General features: G+C 41.0%; 1 protein-coding gene across 13 annotated transcripts in view; it reads right to left on the bottom strand.

Annotated features, from left to right (window-relative positions):
* ICA1 (islet cell autoantigen 1) overlaps positions 1 to 23,354 on the bottom strand; it is a 180,637-nt gene that overhangs the window by 123,813 nt on the left and 33,470 nt on the right. For 7 of the 13 annotated variants that reach the window (XM_079932557.1, XM_079932559.1, XM_079932569.1 and 4 more), the window contains exons 1-2: positions 20,957 to 21,289; positions 3,368 to 3,469 (exon numbers count right to left, since the gene is read on the bottom strand). In XM_079932557.1, coding sequence (XP_079788683.1) covers positions 3,368 to 3,384 — 17 coding nt within the window. In that variant the 5' untranslated portion in view covers positions 3,385 to 3,469; positions 20,957 to 21,289. Of the gene's footprint in view, positions 1 to 3,367; positions 3,470 to 20,956; positions 21,290 to 23,354 lie in introns of those variants that run through there. The other 6 variants (XM_079932562.1, XM_079932563.1, XM_079932564.1 and 3 more) reach the window with 3 other exon arrangements.

Raw genomic sequence — 23,354 nt, 5'->3', positions numbered from 1 at the left:
CTCATACTAAAACTTTAAATTCTTAAACATAAATGCTTAAAATACCGATAGGAAGCCATTCTTCAGGAACAGCACAGTGAAGATCATATCAAAAAGTATGTAAGGAAGAAATTGGAAAAAAATTCAATTCAGAATGAAATGGAGTTCTGTAAAAGTGACCAGGGTACCCAAATATTGACAGAAAGTTTGCCACTGGTGTTCCATCCCTCCTTGCTTTGTCTACACCTCCCTCCTGTCTAAGGTTCCTGTCCAAAACCTCACACAGGACCCCCAGGCATCTCCCTCTGCAGACATGTAACTTCTTCCACCCCATCCCATTAGCACTCAAAATGTGCCAGACTTGTGTCCTAAAACAGAAATTGCTTTATACTACTATACCAAAATATGTATCTCAAAACTCGATGATTTACACTCTCCTGCCAGATAACATTTACAAGTTTCAATTCACACATTTGTTCTTAAAAAATCAGTTTCAGATGACTTCCTTAGCAATGGTTATCTTTGGAAAGAGGAGAAGGATTATGGTTTACTTTATGTCTTTCTGCATCATTTCAAAGTTTGGAATAAGTCCAGCTATTTCATGTACAGGCATGATGACTGTACTTAATAATATTGTATTCAACACTGGAAATAGGCTAGGAGAGGAGCATTACTCTTCATGTGCACTCATCACACACAAAAAGTGGTAACTATAAAAGGAGATGATATGTTGGGACTTCCCTGGTGGGGAAGTGGTTAAGATTCCGTGCTCCCAATGCAGGGGGCCCAGGTTTGATCCCTGGTCAGGGAACTAGATCCCACATGCATGCCACAGCTAAGAGTTTGCATGCCACAACTAAGGAGCCCGTGTGCTACCCACTTGCTGCAACTAAAGACCCAGAGCAACCAAATAAATTAATTAAATAAAATTTAAAAGATGGTATGTTAACTTGTTTGACTTAGTAATCATTTCACTATGCATATCAAATTATATTGCACACCTTAAATATATATAATTTTTATTTAAAACATATAAATAGGGGCTTCCCGGGTGGCGCAAGTGGTTGAGGGTCCGCCTGCCGATGCAGGGGACACGGGTTCGTGCCCCGGTCTGGGAGGATCCCACGTGCCGCGGAGCGGCTGGGCCCGTGAGCCATGGCCGCTGAGCCTGCGCGTCAGGAGCCTGTGCTCCACAACTGGAGAGGCCACAACAGTGAGAGGCCCGCATACCACAAAAAAATAAAAAAATAAAAAAAAATAGAACATATAAATAAAAACCATTTTGTTATGAGCTTAAATCAGAGAAAATAAGATGAAAATATGTATAGCTTTTATGTAAAAGATAATCCCTCTACACAGTATGTGCATTAAAAGATGGTAAGAATATACTCCCCCAAACTGTGGCTATTTCAGGGGAAAGGAATTTTAAGAGTGGGGACTAGGATGGATTTCTTTCTGTTGTGGTTTTTGTTTTTGTTTTTGTTTTTTTTGCGGTACGCGGGCCTCTCACTGCTGTGGCCTCTCCCGTTGCGGAGCACAGGCTCCGGACGCGCAGGCTCAGCGGCCATGGCTCACGGGCCCAGCCGCTCCGCGGCACGTGGGATCTTCCCGGACCGGGGCACGAACCCGTGTCCCCTGCATCGGTAGGCGGACTCTCAACCACTGCGCCACCAGGGAAGCCCAGTTTTTTTGTTTTTTTGGTCAAAGGTCATGGATTAACAACAAAAAAATTCTATTTCGAGGGGGGAAAAAAAGGACTTTAGAGGTCATTTAGTGAACATGCCTCACCCGTTATTTAACAAATGAGGAATCTTAGGTTTCAAAACGTTAAGAATCTTGCCCAAAATCACACAGGATTAAAATCCAAGGCTCTAAATTCCAGCGTAGTGCGCATTTCAATGTTCTCTGCAGCCCTTGTATTTCAGCAGCAAGCAATGAAGTGGCACAGTAATGGGAGAAGGACTATGGGGAAGGGCTCATCTCCTGGGACTCTCCAATCTCTCCTAGGTGGATGACAACTACCTACTTCCCTGAGCCTGCTGCCAGGATATGACAGCCATTACGAGGGTCACAGGATGAAGCCATCCTTTTGTCTTAATGAGGCAAGCTGGAACAATTAAAAAAATAGTCTGACAACTCTTACAGAGCTGTCAGTTGGGGATACTCAGGGAAACTAAATCCCTTAGCTATTTATTAATCACCTTTTAAAGCTCATTACATTTTAAGACATGCAAAGTACTTTTAAAGTTTGACATTTGATATTACAGAGGACTTGGACCTGACTGCTTCTCTACTGAGAGAGGAGGGATTAAGAAGTATATTCCTTGGGGCGCTAACCGTAGCGCAGCGGTTAAGTATCCGCCTGCCAATGCAGGGGACACAGGTTCGAGCCCTGGTCCAGGAAGATCCCACACGTCGCGGAGCAACTAAGCCCATGCGCCACAACTACTGAGTCTGCGCTCTAGAGCCCATGAGCCGCAACTACTGAAGCCCGCGCACCTAGAGTCCGTGCTCCGCAACAAGAGAAGCCACCGCAATGAGAAGCCCACGCACCGCAACGAAGAGTAGCCCCCGCTCGCCACAACTAGAGAAAGACTGCACGCAGCAACAAAGACCCAACTCAGCCAAAAATAAATAAGTAAATAAATAAATTTATTTTAAAAAGTATATTCCTTATTATAATCAATTGTACCTTTGAAAAATGAAAATATGCAATGCACTTTTTCATGATACAAATTAAAGAAGGTAAAAAACGACAAAGATCTGCTTGCCCAGTGGATCAAGGTTTCAGAAGGGTTCAGAAACACTGCTTGTAACAGAACTGGAATTTATAAGTGGTTTAACATGCTGTTAGATGCTTTATAGGCATGTGAAAGGCAGTGATAACACTGCCATGTAATTACCACATCTATTTTATTCGGCATCATCTACTTCCAACCATGACTGGCTCCTGAATGTTCATGAAGGTTGAAGTCATGACTATATATTAATGAGTCTGAGTTATTTTTATTGTTATTTTATAGCTGCCCTATATAAAATTCCCTTATAACCCTAATATTTGAAGTTGTAAATAAGACAGATTAAAAAATGTATCAACTCATTACACTGAAAAAAAACGGTGGTAAGAAAAGCCATTGTTAGATTCCCAGGAGAAAGTTACACATAAATGAATTCCTTAGAGAATATTTTTAATTATTGGTTTTCATATTACATTTAGTAGGGATACTGAAAACTTGACTATACTCAACATTGGGTATAGGCTAACAGGTTATTTACTGCTATTGTGACTCTTGATTTTTCCATTCAGTAGACATTTATTGAGCATATACTACATGCTTTCTTCTTTCACTAGCCTCTCCCAGTTCAGAAGAGACAACAAATTACTTACCATTTGTGTCCTGACATGTTTCCTTCTTCTTCCTTTTCTACTGTTGATGATTTGGGGAGAAGGGACAGGGAAAAAGCATGAGAGGATAAGTTATATTATAACCTGAAATAAAACAAATATGTTTAACAGTTACACACTATATTATAATTATACATTAATTTGACACATATAAAGTTTTTCAATCTAAGCCATTTCTAGTTGTATCTTGGGGGCCAAACATTATTACACAGTATCACTGTACCCCAATGTCTAGAGTAGTTTAGTTAAGTAACACTGGAAGAAATATCCTCAATGAAGTTTAAGAAGTGAACAGGCAAGTGGAATGAAAAAAGCAGGTTGCAAAAGACTACATAAAATATGAGATCGTAACATTCCAAACAATACTCTATATTGTTGAAATATACAATTATAGAGTGAAGGTATAAAGAATTGCATATGAAGGACGAACACTAAATTCCAAACAGCAGTTACCACTGCAGTGGGGATGCGGAATATTATTTGAGAGGAGTATACAGGGACTTTGTACCCATAATATTTTCTTTGATAAGCTAGGTGGTGAGTATACGGCATCTGTCTGTCTCTTTACAGATTTTAAATCTTTCATAATCAGTATTTCTAGAAGGTAAACCAACACATTGCAAAAACAAACAAAAAGAATTGATAACCCAGAACAAGATACCAAGAAGCGTACAAAGGAGGAAAATGAGATTATTTCAGTTTTGACCAACCAAGTACTGTATTTTCATCTCATTAGTAAATATGGGAGTCACTTGATGCCTTTGCCCCTCACTCCACTTGCCCCCCTCGTGGGAGCTAGCCAACCCCAGGGAGGGGCAGAGACAGCCAGCCCAGCCACACTTGCCTACCAGTTACTGGAAAGAACGGAGAGTTCGCTACCTAAAGGAATGGCCTCTGACCAGACACAGACTGCTGGCCACTGGAGTGAATGCTCAGAGTGTGAATGCTCTGGCTACTTCAACAACATAAACCCAATCGTTCTCCCTCTGCCTCAGAAAGGGTCCTAACAACCAGGATCCCTAAAATGATCAGAGTTTCCAAGGCTTTTTTTTTTTTTAATTTATTTATTTGGGTGCACCGGGTCTTAGTTGCAGCACATGGGATCTTTGCTGCCGCATGCAGGATCTTCATTTGCGTCATGCAGGTTCTTTAGTTGCAGCATGTGGGATCTAGATCGTTCCCTGACCAGGGATTGAACCTGGGTCCCCTGCATTGGGAGCGCGCAGTCTTAGCCACTGGACCACCAGGGAAGTCTCTCCAAGGCTTTTAAAAAATGTTTTGAGGGAACGCAATTCAGGTGTTGATATTCCAGGCTTCAGGTATGGGGACAGGAAAGAGGAAGGACATTTTCTTAGAGTGTCCGGATGCCTCTGAAATGACAGCATCCCGTAACCAGCATCTCTCTTCTTCCTGGAGAGCATCCATGTGCTTTTTGGCCATTTGCATATCTTCTTTGGAGAAATGTCTATTCAAGTCCTTTGCCTATTTTTTTAATTGGGTAATTTTTTTGTTATTGTATTATAGGAGTTCTTTATATATTCTGGATATTAACCCCTTCTTTGATATATGGTTTGCAAATATTTTCTCCCATTTGGTAGGTTGCCTTTTCACTGTTGATTGTTCTGTTTGCTGCAATTTTTTGATTAATTTTTGATTATTAATATATTTAACAATGAGTTCTTTATAGTATAATAGATAATAAAAATCACTAAACAAACTGCCCTTTTCCTGAACTTTCAGGCTATTCCCAGATTATGATGCCATACAGCAGTGTTTCTCACGGTATTGCTTACAAGTCAGTTACGCAGGAATCTTCTGGGGTGTTAACATGAAGATTCCTGGGCCCCATCCCTTACCTACTGAACTAGAATTTCTGGAAATGGGTTTGGGAATCTGCATTTGTAACAGGTTTTGCAAGTGATTCTTAAGCACATTAGAGTCTGAGAACCACAGCTAAATGGCACAAAGGAAAAATCCTCTCTAGAAATAGATCATTCTTGAACAAACTTCTGGATTATATAAGGCACTTGAACAAAGGAATCATGGGTGGCAAAATCAGGTCAGCCTACAGGGGATATCTGAATGTCTCATGAGATGGCAGTTGCAGCCCGCACTTGCATCTCTTTTAATGTATGTTTCAGTCCCATACACCAGGGACAATTAATAAACATTTTAAGATTTACTGACAAAATCCATCTCACCTGGCCTATCACCTTCTAAATCCACAGTGTCAAAAGAACTATTTAAAAAAATTGTTATAATTCTCATCTGTTCATTCATTTCATTTCAACAGTTTGATTTATCAAACATGCATCGAGCATTTAATTAACATGTGGCAGGCACTGTCCCTGGCCTCAAGGAACCTAGAGTCTAGATCAGCTCTGTCCAATAGAAATATACTATGAGCTACATAAGTAATTTTAAATGATCTAATAACCATATTAAAAAAGTAAAAAAAAAATAAACCCACACATATATGGTCAATTAATTCACGACAAAGGAGCCAGGAATATACAATGGGGAAAGGACAGTCTTTTCAATAAATAGTGTTGGAAAAACTGGACAGCTACATGTAAAAGAACAAAACTAGACTAGTGTCTCACACCATGCACAAAACTAAATTCAAAATGGATTAAAGAATTAAATGTAAGACCTGAAACCATAAAACTCCTAGAAGAAAACATAGCCAGTAATCTCCTTGACATAGGTCTTGGCAATAACTTTTTGAATCTGACAACAAAAGCAAAAATAAGTAAGTGGGACATCATACTAAAAGGCTTCTACTTCCTGCCTAGCAAAGGAAACCATCAACAAAATGTAAGGCAACCTACTGAATGGGAGAAAATATTTGCAAATCATATATCTGATATGGGGTTAATATCCAAAATATATAAAGAACTCATACAACTCAGCAAAAGCAATCTGATTAAAAGATGGGCAGTAGATCTGAATAGACATTCTTCTCAAGAAGACATAGAGATGGACAACAGGTACATGAAAATATGCTTAACATTACTAATCATCAGGGAAATGCAAATCAAAACCACAATGAGATATCACCTCAAACCTTTTAGAAGAGCTATTATCAAAGACAAGAAATAACAAGCATTGGCGAGGATGTGGAGAAAAGAGAACCCTTGTGCACTGTTGGTGGGAATGTGGTGGGAATGTAAATTGGCATAGCAACTATGGAAAACAGTATGGAGGTTCCTCAAAAGATTAAAAATAGAACTACCATGTGATCTAGCAGTTCTACTTCTGGTTATTTACCTAAAAAAAGTGAAAACACTAACTCAAAAAGATATTCACACCCCCATGTTCACTGAAGTCTTATTTACAATAGCTAACACATGGAAACAACTTAAGTGTCCACTGATGGATGAATGGATAAAGAAATTGTTGCCTCTGTGTGTGTGTGTGTATACACACACATACACACATACTTATGATGGTATATTATTCAGCCATAAAAAAGAAGGAAACCTTGCCATTCGCAACAACATAAATGTACTTTGAGGGCATTATGCTAAGTGAAATACGTCAGGTAGAGAAAGACAAATATCTTCTGATCTCTCTTATATGTGGAATCAAAAACAAAGAAACAAAACAAAAAACAAGCTCATAGATACAGAGAACATATTGGTGGTCACCAGAGGTGTGTGGTGAGTGGCTGGAGAAATGGGTGAAAGGAGTCAAAAGTTTAAAAAACACGGGCAAGTATACAAATAGACACCTTACCATACAAGATATACAAATGGGAAAAAAATCATATACAAAGACCCTGATAATAAGGAGATTATAAGAAAATAACAGATATGAGAAATCCTACACATTGATTAGAATGGTTACATTCCAAACAAAGCTGAAAATACCAGTCCTAGCAGGAATGTAGAATAACAGGAAAACTCATTCATTTAAAAAAAAAGTAAAAAGTAAAAAAATTTAAATATATTTTATTTAACCCAATATATATAAAATATTATTTCAACAGGCAATCAATTAAAAAATTACTAACTATACTTTGCATTCATGATTTTGTATCAAGTCTGAAAACTGGTATGTATTTTACACTTATAGTACATCTCAATTGAGACCAGCCACATTAAATGCTCAAAGGCTAGATGTGGTTATTGGCTATAATATCGGGCAGTGCAGGCTGAGCAGGAAAGACAGATGTATATAAACATAATTTCTAGATCCAAGAGACTCTTGACATTTGCAAGAGACATATAAAAAGATCTTCATGTATCCCCAAATTTGTAAACTCTGCTGTAAAAATATCATTTTCCCTTTAAAATACAATGAAGTATATGTTTAGCTAATACTTCAATTCACGATTCTGCAGAGGAAGCTTTCTCCACTTCTGCCACAAAGCACTTATGAAAGAAGCCCAAAATGAATGGTATCAGGTCTCAAGGTTGTTAATAGCACAGAGAAGACTTCCTAAAGTTCTACTTGTGGTCACCTTACCTTAGGAGACAGGCAAGGAAGAGCAAGTATCAAGTTGCTCACGGACTGTGAATTCCATGATAAGAAAAAGAAAAGCACCAATACTGTTAAATTCAGCATGACTTGACCACATGAATGTTTGTGTTTCACTAAATTCTGTCTCCCCGGGGACAAAGCAGATGAGCCAATAATATTTAAGACCTACTCAAAGAAGTACGGGGTCTTCCCTAGTGGCGCAGTGGTTGAGAGTCCGCCTGCCGATGTGGGGGACACGGGTTCGTGCCCCGGTCCGGGAAGATCCCACATGCCGCGGAGCGGCTGGGCCCGTGAGCCATGGCCGCTGAGCCTGCGCATCCGGAGCCTGTGCTCCGCAACGGGAGAGGCCACAACAGTGAGAGGCCTGCGTACCGCAAAAAAAAAAAAAAAAAAAAAAAAAAAAATAGTACAGGCCCAAGAGTTAATAGATCAATGAAAAGTTAGTTCCTAATTTTGATGTAGCAACCCTGAGAGTGGGAGGATGAGTGAGTGAGGAAAAGGTTCTGTGTCTAAGACAAGTAATAAAGGGGAAAGATGTCTCCCTACTCAGAGGTGGGACTGCTGCTGAGGCCAGCACCATCTTCTTGGGTGACACTAAGACAACCAAGCTAACCCTCTTAGACTTTCCCAGGCTGCACTGTGATGGAATTATAATACTTCCACCTCAGGATCCGAGGCCAGGCATTAAAACCAGGAGCTGTTCTCTGACACACACATGTGGCTGCGAGACCATCTCGCCACATGGGGAAAACTGGGAGAAGTGGGAGCAGGGATACTTTGTTCAGATTTTCTACAGGGGTTCTGTGCAGTCATCATGTTCATTCTCCTCTATGCTTTTCTTCATGCTTGGTATGTTGAGTCTTCAATTTTATCCACCCATGTGGACAGACCACAACTGTCCCACTTGTTTTTATTTCCAATAGCCATTGAAAAGCCATTTTGAACACACTGGTTGGCCAATACCTAAGCAAAAGTTTTTTCCAAATACCCCAAGGTTCATAGAACACTAAAGCAAGCCTGGTTTAAACAAAGTTTGATGCATTGCTACAAAGTGGATTCGGTCTGTCCGTGGCTGCCTTCAACCCTGATACTGGATTTTCCTCCTTGGAAATGTAACATGGCAGAGTATTTTCATTCCATACAGGCTGCCTTCAGCTGCACTGAACATTTGTTCCGGCCCAGAACACTTCTCTATGAGTTTATGGAGTTAGCTGATAGCACCTCTGATTACATTTGAATTATGCAAAGAGTCTAAAATTCTTGAGCCAACGCTTACTCAGAGTAAAGGTAAGATGAGTAGTTATATTTCACCATATCAATATTCTCAACCCACAAAAATATTTCAGTAAGCTTCCTCTTGACTCACATTTCCTAAGTGTGTCCTGTTTCTTATGCAGTTTCATGCCTCAAATTAATTATCTTTCCAACTTTAGCAGTAGGTTTTTCTCTTCTCTCAGTGAGCAGGTTTTCTATTAGTTGGAGTACTAGCTGAGACTGAGTCCAGAATCCCTTTTTCCTATATCTGTACTGAGCATATGGTGGATTCTCTTGAATTGCAGATCGGAGCCACAGCCAAATTTGTCATTTGTCTAATTTATTCAAAATCTCTATTTTCTAACTAAAAATTGTCACCATCTTAGAGCACTTCAGTTCTGTTGTGCACACCAGCATTTAGCTTTCTTTGGGAAGTGGGCCATTTTTCCCCCCAAAAGAAACACACTTTTCAAGAGAACAGAACAGAGTCTTACAGTGATGTGGGTGCATGGGGGTATGTTTGAATCATCCCATAGTAAAATCACTCATTCCCAAACACCAGCTTCACGGCACCACATGTCATTGAATCGAAGGTGCAAATCTGTTCACATTCCAACCTTCCTGAAACCAGGATGTGTTGTATAATCAATACCTTGTCAACTGTTTGGCAGTCATTTTTCCTTCTTCATGGAACATAAAATGGTAAAAGAGCTTATAAGCAATAGTTTCTTATATTTGATCAAATACAGAATAATTCTTTAAAACTAAACCTCTATAAAATTACACATCACTATTTGCCATAGACTTTTGGGGCTATTTGTATATAAGTGAACAGGAGAATCTGAAGTCAGGGGATGCCAAGTGCTGCCTGTGATGGGGAAGAAGTGCCATGGATGAGGAAGGTGCCCAGGGTTAGACGAACAAAGAAGTCAGGGCACCGAGCTGGCTTCCTACATAGCCTCTGGGATGGGATTCTAAGAATCAGTAGTTGCTGGTCGGGGGAAGGGCAGGAGTGTGTGTGGATATGTGGGGAGGGTATTATACCAGGCAGAGGGAAAGCAATGAACAAATTGCTTCCACAGTAGAACTGCATGGTGTGTGTGTGCAACCAACTGTAAGCAGTTATGCATTCCTAGAACTTGAAGAACAGGAGCTGTGACCGGGGACACATGGGGACCAGTCTCTCCTGGAGGGTAGACATTTGATGCTGTCTATTTCAAATGCAGTGGTCACTTTCTATGTCCTGTCTTTGCTACATTTCCTAATTGACTTTCCGTAACAAATGTTGGATGCCTTTGGCAGATCTCTTGGGTTTAGCTTCCAATTGCAGGATACTAATTTATATAATTTTCTCCTCATTCCATCTTTCCGTTTTCTCAGAGATCAACTTCATCTAGAAATATTACCAGTTTTCAACAGTTGGTTTTGTTTCTCTGATGCATAACCTCAGAACTAATACAAGCTGTATAATTTAAGAGCCTAGAGGGAGTTGAGAAAACAATGGAATGAAGCCCCTTCCTTTTAAATTGGGGAACCTGTGATCCAGAGGGAGCAAAGCAAATCAGCTTCAGAGCCAGGTCTCAGATACAGGCTCCCGACGACTTGCCAAATGAAGAAACACACATTTGTCAGAGGTTCTAGGTGCCACATTAAAAAACAATTTATGTTTGTACTTTTTATTTTGTTCAATGTATTTTCATCTTTTTTTCCCAGAAGTTTACCTCTAGTCACTTTCTCTTATGTCTACAATGATTTTTATAATTTCCCATGTAGAGAAGGAAAAGTGTTTTAAATATAAATATTTAAATGGTTTCAGTAGAAATGGGGAGGAAAAACTAAAACAATTCCTCCAGGCATAATTAACTATATTTATTTTTATTATTATTTCAATCTTGATGCATCAAACTGTGTTCACACATAGTTGATAAAGAGAGATCCCTGTGGAAGGTGGGAAGTTGAATTATCTTCTATCCTTTCAAAAGCTAAACATTAATTAACGTAATGTGATTTTGACTAGCTTTTATGGGTGTTTTTCTATGTCTCAGATATCACAGCCTTCCTTTTCAGATTTTGATAGGGTTATGACTACTTGAGCATTCCATATAACTTTAAATGGATTCTGTTTCTAGCTGAGTTTGGGTCTCCTGCAAATGATTTTTGACATTTCATAAATTCACAAGCAAATGTGAAACACCATCATGATTTAATTTTATGAGTCATGCTTTAATTTTGTGAGTCAGCAAGTCCTACAGGAGGAAAGCAGAATTCTAACCTTATTCAAGGCAGCTAAAAGATAGATGATAGATGAGTTTTTATTTAAACCCTACACATGCAAGTTTGCATTTTCTGTTAATGAATTGGGGCTTAGGATATTTTTAAAATATTTTTAAATGATCGCTTACATTTCAAAACAGCTCAAGTATTATATACAGGCATTAATTAAGCTTAATAACTCCCTAACTCTATTAAAATCACATCCTGAAGTAAATATTTTTAACGCCAGTATAACTTGTCTCCCAATATGCTGCTCAATATAAAATCCGGGAAACCCACCACCATGCCACAAATCTGTCCCTCCTCCAAGTCACTTCACTATCTGGCCTCACTTGGCTCATCTGTAAAATAGTAGACTAGGCTAGCTGACATCTAGGATGCCCTCAGTCACAAAACCATGAAGCTAATTTTAATTATTTTCAGAGATATTTACATCTAAGAGAAAGCTTAGAGATAATGAACACAACATCTTCCTTTTTAAAGATAAGGAAATTGGGTTTCTAGAAAGAGAGACTTTTCCAAGATCAGCTTAAAGATCAAGTTTAGGAGGAGGAATTCTGGGACTGAAACACTCATCAGCTGATTAGCAACCTGGTGCTTTCCTGAGTCTCTTCCTCTCTTCCAAGAGATGTCTCTCAAAGGAAAATATCAAATATAGTATCCCATATTTGAAGAAACGTTAAAAAAAAGCCAATGTATTCTCTAAAAAGCTTTCATCCTTAACATTAATATTAGTTAAAAATATGATGTCCCCACGAAACAAACTAAAATCAAAATAAACCGCAAACTCAAATTGCTCACAAGGGGCACAATCTAAGTCTTGCTCTTCTTTCTCTTGCTTACAGCCCTGCTTGCAAAGGAGGAGTAAGGGTGAATTTTGTGCTGCAACAAAACTCATGATGGTAGTAATGACGAGGCTAGCATTGAACACAACAAACCTCAAGGAAATCTAAAAGAGCAAATAATACGAAATGGATTAGAAGACTGGAAACAGATAGGAACAAATAGGGTATCTTTGCTAAAGAAAGGATTTTAAAAAACCCTTGCTGTATAAATTATATTCACCCTTGATTTTATTTAGGTTGGTTTATGTAACTTTCAAATGTCAATTCAAATTTAGCATACGTATGGATTTTAATCTCTGGTACTTACAGTGGCTTTTTCTCTAAAAGCTTAATGTCACAAGGTGAAGAATGAAGGAACACCCTAGTCAGACAAAGGTCTCAATCAACTTCTGTCAAGAAATACTAGAGGCTTCAACTGCCAGCATAGAACATTATTAAATGATGGGAATACATGTTTTCCTTAAATTAAATTTTAAAACTGCATTTTATAATTGGGATAAATTTTTTTTATGAAAGATTAATCTGAGATAAACTAACTTTCTCATCCGAGACTGTGGTGTCCAGTACATCAGCCACTTGAAATATGGCTAGTTTGAAATATTTCAAACACACATGGCTATTGAGCAACTTGAAATATGGCTAGTTTGAAATCAGATATGCTTTCAAGTAAAACACACACTATAATCTGCAGACTTAGTAACCCCCCAAAAGTAAAATGTCTATTAAGAAATTTGTATTTTATACTCATTTATATTTTATGTTGATAAAATTATATGTATTTTATATTGATATATATGTATATTTAAATTTTATATAACTAGCTATATTATATATAAATATATATTTACATATTATATGTTATATTTAATTATGTTCATACTTATTTATATTTTATATATGTATTTTTATATTTTATGTTGAATAATATTTTGGATATACTGGGTTACATAAGTATATCATCTAATGCCCCCTGCTTCTTTTCAGTTGTTTCAATATGCCTCCTAGAATGTTTTAAATTACACATGTGGCTGCCCTTATATTTTTATTGGACAGCCTTGGTCTAAGGCATTAAACAAAGCAGCAAACAGCTAAAAATTAATTCCGTAACTCAGGTCATCAATCTTCTGTACAAATATAAATACCTTTAAACAGTTTTCTCCCCAGAATCTCGGACAATTATCCTGTCAGAGATGTCACTATAAAAATAAAATCTTATTTATATACATGTGTATGTATATATACAAAGACCATATATGTGTATATATACGTGTATATATAATCTTTTAAAATGAACTACAAAATGGCTACAATTCACATTTTCATAATAAGTTGCTTTAAAAAGGTCCAACTCTATATGCAAAATATACTGCTTTAAATCAGATTCACAGGAATGATTATGTGAAGTGGATGAACTACCTTTAGGCCATCAAAAGTGAGAATATAAGGACAATCAATCTCTCTCTCTCTCTCTCTCTCTCTATATATATATACACACACACACATACGCACATATATAAATACCTACAAATATAAAATGCATACATATATTTATAAATGAAATATACATAACTCATATATAAATATGAATGGTTAATAATATTACAAGTGTGAAGGAAGAAGAAGAATGTGAATGTAGTGACGACACCTATATGAAATTACACATAAGCATAATGTCAACAATCAGAACAATTGGGGAGATACTACTGTTTACAAAGTTCTCTTTCTTTAAGGTTAAATTCATAATTGAAAGCCTCTTAAAGAGATGATCAAGTAATTTCTTAGGCCTCCCCAGGATCACTCAGAGATAGGAGAGAACTTACAGATCATTCAGTCCAATCTTCCCCTTTCATAGATGAGCCAACTGAGGCCCAGGATTGAAGGAAATTTCCCAAGGCACAGAGTAAGCTTTTTTCATTAGTTTTAAATTACTGAAACACACATACACCAGTACGTGGTTTATAAAATATCTATGCTGTGCACAGGTCCTGTAAACAAACCCACACAGCTCCTTTCTCTGGAAACGGCACGGATTCAAGGACTTTCCTTGGTAAAGTAGTGGCCCCTAAATCATGTTGGAGTTTGGGCTGGTTTAAGAGCAAGGGATGAAGGCAGCCCAGGCAGGGGAGGGAGATGCAAGAGGAGGACCTTTAAATAAAAGTCAGCAGCAAAGGGAAGCAGGCAGAAAGAGAGAGCTTTGCATTTTCACGTACCCCAATTAACAGAGCCACCCTTGGGTCATCTACTTGGTGTTATTTGAGAACTAATAAAAGATCCCTTTTCCAGGTTCTTGCTACTTTCTTAGGGAAGACATTTATTGGAATAAACAGCAGCAATAGTGCTGTTATTATTAATAGTGAATAAATTATTAACCATTATTAATAGCAAATAAGGCACAAGACCAATTATTTTGGTGGGAATCAGGAAAGACAGGTCCATTGGACATATACCTGGTAAGGCACGTAGAATAACCAGGTAGAACCACCAGGAAGTAGCTCAAAGGCACAGAGCTTCAGGTCAGGAGTGCAAAGAAGAGAGAAGCAGGAAACAGAAAGAGGCAAGTGGTTTGGTACCAACACAAAGTTTACGTACTTCACAATGTTGCCCATGCTGCCTACGGCAACACAGAGGAAAGAGTATTAGATACAAGGACACTCAACTCCTGGCCTTCAGGGAGCAGCAGGTAGAAGGAAAATCCCCAGGGTGGTGATGACCAGCCTCCCTCCTCATGCTCTATGCGGAATCACGGCCCTGGGCATTGTGCTGGGCCCCTTCTCTCATGGCTTCCACTCTTCATCACCACTACTCAGTTCTTTGGAACCATCCAGCACCATGACTATAACCACTGCTGTTCCTTTCCCTTCAGAAGGGACAGGTCTTACCCTTTTGCCCCTTCCCACCTTGGTCCATCTATTATCCCTTCTCTTTCAAGTTAATCAACCTCTCTTTCTGCCGTCAACCCATATCCTCCAACCTGTTTCTTCCTCCAGTTACCATCCTCTTCCTTCTCTTCACAAAGTTCTTCTACACCCACACAGTCTGGTTCCTTTCTCCACCACACTAGAGAAAGGTTTTCACCAGGAGCCCAACTCAAGTTCTCCTCTCGCTTGACCTTTGACTAAGCTCCCCTCCTTGACTTCTCAGAAAACACTCTCTACACTTTGGTAATTTTTCAGTTTCCTTTGTTAGCTCCTTTTCCTCTGTGTGCAGTGATATCTTGAATATCATTGCTCTACAAGGTTCCAACCTTAGCCGTCTTCTATTACACTTTACTTGCTCCCTCTAGGTGATTTAATCCACTTCTGTGGCTTCAACCAACAGCTGTATGCCAACAACTTCCAGAATTAAACACCTCTCCAGAGACTACAGTAGGGGGATCAAAATGTGGATTTGGTGCTCTGGAGAGGTATTTAACTCTCCATTTTCCTATGGTCATCTTCACCTGGATGTCCGATAGGCACTTCAAATTCAGGACCTCTAAAACTAAAATTATCTCTCTCCATCTCCACCCCCAAATGTTTCTTTTTTCTGTGGTCCCTATGTTAATTACCAGCACAAAATCTACTGAGTGGCCCAATTTGGAAACTTGACTTCTTTCTCGTCTTTAGCTGCTGGTCTCCAAGTTCTCTCCATTCTACCTCCTAAAAGGCTACTAAATACATCTTCTCCTTTCTAGATTCACAGCCAGGGCTTAGTCTAGGCCTTCAGAGGCAAAACCATCCCTGTATCTGCCCACTCCAATCTTTTACACCATGGTCTGAACTATTTCTATAATATGCAAATCTAATCACACCATCCTCCTACTTAAAACGCTTTAATTGCCTTCTCTTGTCCCTAGAGAAAGTCCAAACTTTGTAGCAAAAAAACCAAGCCCCTTCACATTCTGGCCCCTTCCCCAAAATGTTCACCTCGCACAGAACTATTCCTTCCGGTCATTTCAGAATGCTAGAACTTTCCTGAATACACTATCTCATTTCAAGGCTTTGCAAAGTTTCCCTCCATTTGAAGTGACCTCCCCTCCTTTGTCCAATTGGCCAAACTTAACATCTTATTTCAAGACTCTCAAATGTCACCTCCTCCGTGAAGTCTTCCCCAACCCAACACCTGCCCTCCTGCTCCACACTGATGCTAGTGGTGCCTTGCACTCCCATTATTCTCCTGTGATGAGCTGATTACATCTGCATGCCCCACACTAGCCTGGAAGTCCCTTGAAGGCAGGGACCCTAACTGGTTCATCTTTGCCTCCTTACACCAAGCACAGAACCTGAAACACAATAGGCCTTTAGTAAATATGTGCTGGACAAAGGGCAATCATTTTGTGCTACCATTTATGGGGCACTTTACATGTGTGAAGCACTTGGAGTTAATGCCCACACCAGAAGGGGATACAACCCCATTTTGCAAGTGAGAAAAAAAGCTTAGAAAGGTGAAATAATTTGCCCAAAGTCAACAGCTAGTAAATTCAAGGCTGCTTTTGACCTCTGAACTCCTGTTTCTAAGCACTCCACTCTACTCCTGGACCAAAGGGACTGGATACTGGGCTTGGTTTCTATAAAAACAATCTCTCCTAATCACAGGCTCAGGCTGTGTTAGCCCCAAATCCATTACCACCATGGTGCTTGTGCACAACAAAACCTTGCTGAAGACTCCTGGCGGCTATCAGGGTTCCTACCCATAAGAGGGGGGCACCATTTATCACAATTAGCTCCTTGGTCCCTGGCTTAGGATGCGCTACCCCAGAAACATGCAGAGAAGGCTGGATTTCCCCCACGTATCATTAGGTTTCCATGCCCTACCCTGGGAACAGAGAAGTGGGTGGGTGTGAGTGATCATGATGACGGATTTTAATGCGTGCTCTGGGAAAATAGCTGCAAAACTTTACAGTCACTCGTTGTACAAATACACCACAGAATGAGAGGAACTTCCCACTCTCAAGTCTAGACTCTCAGGGCTAGCAATATACCATTATCTATATATTCATTGGTCCATCACTGAATATATATACCTCGTGTTTCCCACCCACAGTCATGCATTCAGTTGTCTTCTTCAGTCACCCTCTTTTAATTCTATGTAATTTCTGTTAAACGTATTCTAAAATTGACCTCTTTAATTTCCTCTAATTCGAATGACTTTTTAATGTCAGTCCCTTATTTTCTACTAATACCTCTACCGCCTCTCCACGACTATAGAGCACATAATTGAAATCAGTCCTGTGCTTACGTTGATTAATACATTTAAGCCTCTCAATTCACAGGTGATCAAACTTGCCCAAGGTCACTCAGCTAATGAGGGATACACATGCACACTGGGCTCCAGGCATGAGGACTATTTGCCAGTATTCTTTCCCTCTGTATACCTGGGTACTGTGTGGTGAACTCTCTCTCTCCACTCCCAACCTTTTCTGACCTGCCAAATTCCTACTGGCCCTTTAAGGCTTAACTCAAGGGTCACCTCCTCCACAAATCTCAGGTTTTCTCTGCTCTCTCTCCTGTCAGTTGGGTACCTCTGCCCTGGGTTTCATTCCCTCCCCACTTTTCCTGAAATGTAATTGTCACCTGACCCCTTGATCTCCCTCACTAGGCTGCAGGCTCCTCCAGAGCGGTGTAGAGTCTGGGTCTTGTCTTGGGATTCCCAGTTCTGGAACAATGCATGGCATATAACACACACATAACAAATGCTTGCTGAAAACTCAGTAGTGACCCCACTCCTCTGATTTGGCCAAAGTCCTGATGAACGACATCATCTGACTTAGGAGGAGAGACTTCCTATCATGAGCAATGCCATTTTCTCAGCTTTCCATGAACTCATTCTCTCCCTAGGTTTACACTGAGACAAGTAATTACCATTAGTTGAGGAATTACTACCTCTCAGACTGACATGAATGCTTCGTGCACAGTATGCTTATTCTGACAACACTGTCCAGTGGACATCATCCTCGTTTTATGGATGAAGCTCAAAATCAGTTACTTATCCTAAGTAACTGGCCTACAGTCACAGAGAAGAAAGGCTTTGTTTTAAAAGAATATATAGGGCTTCCCTGGTGGTGCAGTGGTTGAGAGTCCGCCTGCTGATGCAGGGGACACGGGTTTGTGCCCCGGTCCGGGAAGATCCCACATGCCGCAGAGCAGCTGGGCCCGTGAGCCATGGCCACTGAGCCTGCGCGTCCGGAGCCTGTGCTCCGCAACGGGAGAGGCCACAACAGTGAGAGGCCCTCGTACTGCAAAAAAAAAAAAAAAAAAAAAAAAGTTTAAGTAACTTGCTCAAGGTCACATGGCTAATTAAGTGTTGCAGCTGGGGTTCCAATTCTGCTCTATTGGGATCCAAAACCTGTCCTCTGCCCAGCCTCCATGGCATTAAATATGATGGTGGTATAAAACGTGACAGCTTGAGGAAAAAAATGTTCCTCCTGTAGGTATCGGTATTGGAGTTAAGGGCTTTGCTGAGGCAGATTCTGGATGGGGGTGAGGATGGGCATGAGGTTAATTAATTAGTGATCTATGTTGACTCATGGACAAAAACATACAGATAGCATCCTTGTCCATGGTTCCCATAAATCTGATAGTGCAGATGGAATAAAAAGGACATTAGTAGCCGGCGCACTGATCCTAAACGTTGCCACCTACCCTCAGGCTTCTAGATGTGGGGCTCAACCAATAAAGAGGAAAAATCCTTCCTGATCCTTGTGGCCTATTAACTTCACCGCCTTCTCCTGTATGAGGTTTCTATAACTTAAAAGTTCACACCAATACAGGTTTACCCTGCCTTGTCATTTCACAGTTGCCACACTTCTCTTCCTCTGATAAAACTGCCTGCACCTGAAAAAAAAATGTACTGTTTAGTCAAATACACTGAAAATGCAGCAGTTTTGAAGGTTTTCTTTTGAGTAACAAAATTGTCCATATTTTTTCATAAGGTTGATGCGGAGAGAAATGCATGGTAATAAAGATGCTCAGAGAAAGCAGTCAGATAGGGTCTCAGGTGGACCAAATGAAGCAAAGACAGCTATAAAATAAACTTGCTCTCTAGGCATTTACCATCCAGTGTCTTTAGCATGTAATGCCCTATGGATGGAGTGTCCAAGGTCAGTTTTTTTAGCCTTGGGTCTCTCTACTATTACAATGAGTACTCAGTAGCTTAACTGTCATTTTCTAAAGATTCATCTTTAATGACAGTACAACTCTTTACCTATGTAATGCAAAAAAGATCCAATTAGAAAGCTACATCTCCTTAAATTAAATATATACATGGCAGTCTGAAACCAAACAATGATAATCGAAATATTAAGGATTATAAACTGATTTTGCCCCTATGGTATTCTCTACACACGATGTTTCAAAATAAAGACTGCAACCTAAAACAACAAAAACAAAAAGAATGGTTTGAAAATTCACTCAAAAGTAAAAAATGTGTGTTTTAAACAGAAGGTAAGAAATTGAGTCTGGAGCACAGATTTCAAACTAATAAGCGTTCCCTATTTCATTCCCCCACCCCAAGGAACAGTTCAGATCTCAGAAAAACTAAAGGTCCACAGAAACCAACCTGATATTTTTCTGGTGAGGCTTTACTGAAATGTTTAGACATGAACATGTTTGCAATGAGTCATAATTTATAGGACCTTAATGGCCAATGCCTTATGTGCGTTTCTTCCTACATTCAATAGCATTTTCAAACCAGCTGGTGGTACATTTTCCAGGCCCTGATAATTTGTATAAAGTTACCAGATCTCAGTTACTAAGGCTGCCACCCAGCACCCTTTCTCGTGATAATTTTTTATGCTATCTAAACAGAAGAGAACCTGATTCCCTTTTTGAACTAGAACTCTCCCCCAACCAGCCAGTTAATGCCTTTCGCCAGAGAAAGGGCGCACGCACTATTTTTAAGACCCCCAAAGAGAAGTTGAGGGGCCTTCGGGGCACTCCAAGTAAAAAGGCAATGGGAAACGTTAATGGGGAGCCGCTCTGGGCAAAGGCAGACGCAGTAACAGGATATGTTCCTTTCTAGAGGAAGCAGGAGCTGCGATAGCCGCGAGGCAGGAAAGGCGGTGTCAGCAGCACCTAAAGGAAACGGGCGCGCCAGGGTTGGCCAGGACCTGGCCTGCGTAGGGACTCTCGCTCCAGTCGGGTCCGAGGTTGGTGAGCACTTCGCCCGCGGGAGATCAAGCTCAGGCCTCCCGGTACTAGTGGTTATAAAGAGTACCCATCTGCTCCCTGCCACCTCCGCCAAAGACGGGCTAAAGGAAGAGAAAAAGCAAACACCAGGAGCCGCGGCAGGTGAACTCGTCAACAAGTCAGCCCCGGACGCAAGTCCCTGTCCAAGAAGGACCTCGGGGTCCTGGGGCCGGAGGAGTTGGGAAGGCGAGGCACTGCGTGGGTGGGGTGGGTGGGCGGGGAAGGGGGTGCTGCAAACGCCGGGTCCAGAGATGGGGCTGGAGCGCGGAACGTTTCCCTCCGCGCCCCACCGGGGCTGACGCGCGCTCTCGAGGCGCGCGCGCATCCTCCAGACCTTCCCAGGCCCCAGGGTGGCGGCGGGGAAGGGGAAGGGGCTGCGGCGGTTCTTGCACAGGGACAGGGGGGCAGGAGGAGGCGACTTGCTTGTCACCGGCGCCCGCGGAGGGCTGGCAGCCCCAGGCCCCCGACCGCCCCGGCTGTCGGGCGTCTCCCAATGCAGCCTGCAGCCCGCCCAGCTCGCCCTCGCCACGGCCCCGTAGGGCAGGTACCTCGGAGCCTCGGCCCCTAGGAGCCTCCCGGCCGCGATCCGAGCGTCCCTCCAGCTCCTTCATCCGACGTCGGCGTCAGCAGAAGGCGAGGGAAGGGGGCGGGGGGAGCGCAGGAACCGGCCCTTCCTGCGGCGGTCGCCGCCAGCCGGAATAGCAGCCGGCGGAACCCGTGAGCGCCGCAGCGCAGCGCAGTGGCCGGGGGGAGCGGGCGCCTTCGCCTCTCCGCGAGAGCCAGGGGCCGGGGCCCCGCCGTCGTCTCCCCTCCCCGCTTCTCCCCTCCGAAGAATCCCCGGCGGGCGACCCCTCCCAGCAAGACCCAGGGACCCAGAGGAGGGAGAGGGCGATGGCCTCACCTTGTTTGGGGCGGGTCCGGGATTGGGGGAGTGAGTCTCCCTCTCTCTATTCCCTGGGGTCTTTCCTCGACCCCCATCTCCTAGGGTACACCCCGCTCGGATCTGCCGCCCAGGGTGACCCCGCCCCTGCTCTCCCGCAGGTGTGCCACGTGTCCAAATCATTTGCGTCACAATGACCTGGCCTACAGGTGGGAGCAGCAGCGAACGCCCCGGGGTTCCCACTGTGCTGTGCTTAGCGCGTGCTGCTTGCTTCCACTGCAGACTGCCGTGGCTTTAGAGGACAGGAGACTTCATGACTTCAATGCCAAGGAAAGTTACAGAGCCCTGTACCTGGGAATCAAGTTTGGGCTTAAAGTAAAGAGGCTCTGTGAAAAAAAAAAAAACTGTATATGTATTTTTCATTCCCATATATTCATATATCTTTTATACTTAAGTTACTGACGCTTATAGTAATTTCATCTTCTCTTATTCTTTGTTATCAGGAAAGAACCAAACACTACTTTTTTGAGTACCCTGCAGTGATCACATGAAGAAATGGTGTTGGAATAGTTCCTTCTTAAAATCATCTATGTTGAAAAGCAGTCCCAATGTGCTATGACTCATCCCTGATTGTGTTATATATTTATTAAAAAGTTCATTGAATAGTCACTGATTGAAACAATTTAACAGGGTGGAACGAAAGATGATTATTGAGTAATGATACAAACAAGTCTGAAATTCACAGGTGACAAGAATGGGCTGCTTGTTCTGTGCCAGGCATATGCTGTATACTTTACATTTAATCCTTACAGCAACCCAGTCCTGTGGGTAGAGTATTATCCCTATTTTACAGATGAAAACACTGCCCAGAGTACCATAAAGGCATTCAGCCAATAGGATGTTGAGCAGAAGTTTGACTCCAGGGTTGTCTGAACCAAGAGATTTAGTTTAATCTCAAGGTAGAAAGGTGTCTGACCAAGATGCAAAGTGAAAAAGTATAGGAGAAGATGTTGACATTTTAATAGAAAGGTAATAAGATGGTACAGCTCCAGGAATTTATATAACTTTTAAAGTTGACATTATTCTTTGGATATATTCTTTGAGGCTTCTGTTTGTCACAGATGGATTTGAGCCTGTCCCAGTAGGGCACAAAATATGGAGCTGAGCAAATATCAAGGCCTTGAGAAATGGTTATGAATAAACAAATACTGATGAATAGGATCTACAAAATAGCAAATTGATAAAAACCTGAGATTCAGGAGAAATTTGGGGAGAGAAAAACATTGCTCCTATATATTTGACATTTATAAGAAACATTCATATGAATCTGTTGACAACACAAGCCAAATGATTATCCTGTTTGTAAAAAGGAAAAAAATCCTTTTAAAATGAGAAAAAAAATCCTTCCTTGCAAAAGAGAGATGATTAAGATATTTTGTTTTAAAATATTTGATTCCAAGTACCAATAACTTATGTGTTAAAACCTAGTTTAGGGAGTTTAAAAGAAACAGATTATTTTTAAGAGAATGAAGTGCTATTTCTATCATAGTAGGTGCTCAATAAATGTTGGCTGAATGTATCAATCAGTAATCACAGCACTGAGAGAGAAATAAATCACAACATTTCCTGATTCTAATGTTCTCCTTTCCACCAATGGTGATTTACTAGTTACATGAAAATGTGTTAGAAACCCTATTTGTCAAAGGCTGGCTTTGTGGCAGATACTTACATTTGTTAATGAGCCAAATCTAGATATCTAGAGCCAGTAGAATGGCAGGTTGCTTGTGTGTTCAAAGTATCTCCTCAAGATGCAGATAATTAGAACACAGGCACTGGGGAAAGTGAGCAAGAAAGCTGATTTATGGAACTAATTACTCAGGTTTCCTTTTACCTTACAAAAGGTCAAGGTGGAAACCTGGGCCATGAGTCTAATAACCTATCATGGAGGCTAAAAGCGGTTTCTAAAACAATGTCTAAAAGTGAACAGACATGTGATACTGTCTAGTCAACATGGCACTGAGATTCCTTGGGCTCCTAGAGTTTAAGATAAAGCTTTAAATGACTTT

The sequence above is a fragment of the Stenella coeruleoalba genome, assembly GCF_951394435.1.
Source record: "Stenella coeruleoalba genome assembly, chromosome: 9".
Classification (NCBI taxonomy): Eukaryota; Metazoa; Chordata; class Mammalia; order Artiodactyla; family Delphinidae; genus Stenella; species Stenella coeruleoalba.
Note: the sequence above shows the minus strand (reverse complement) of the source record. Positions and strands in the feature narration are given on the sequence as shown.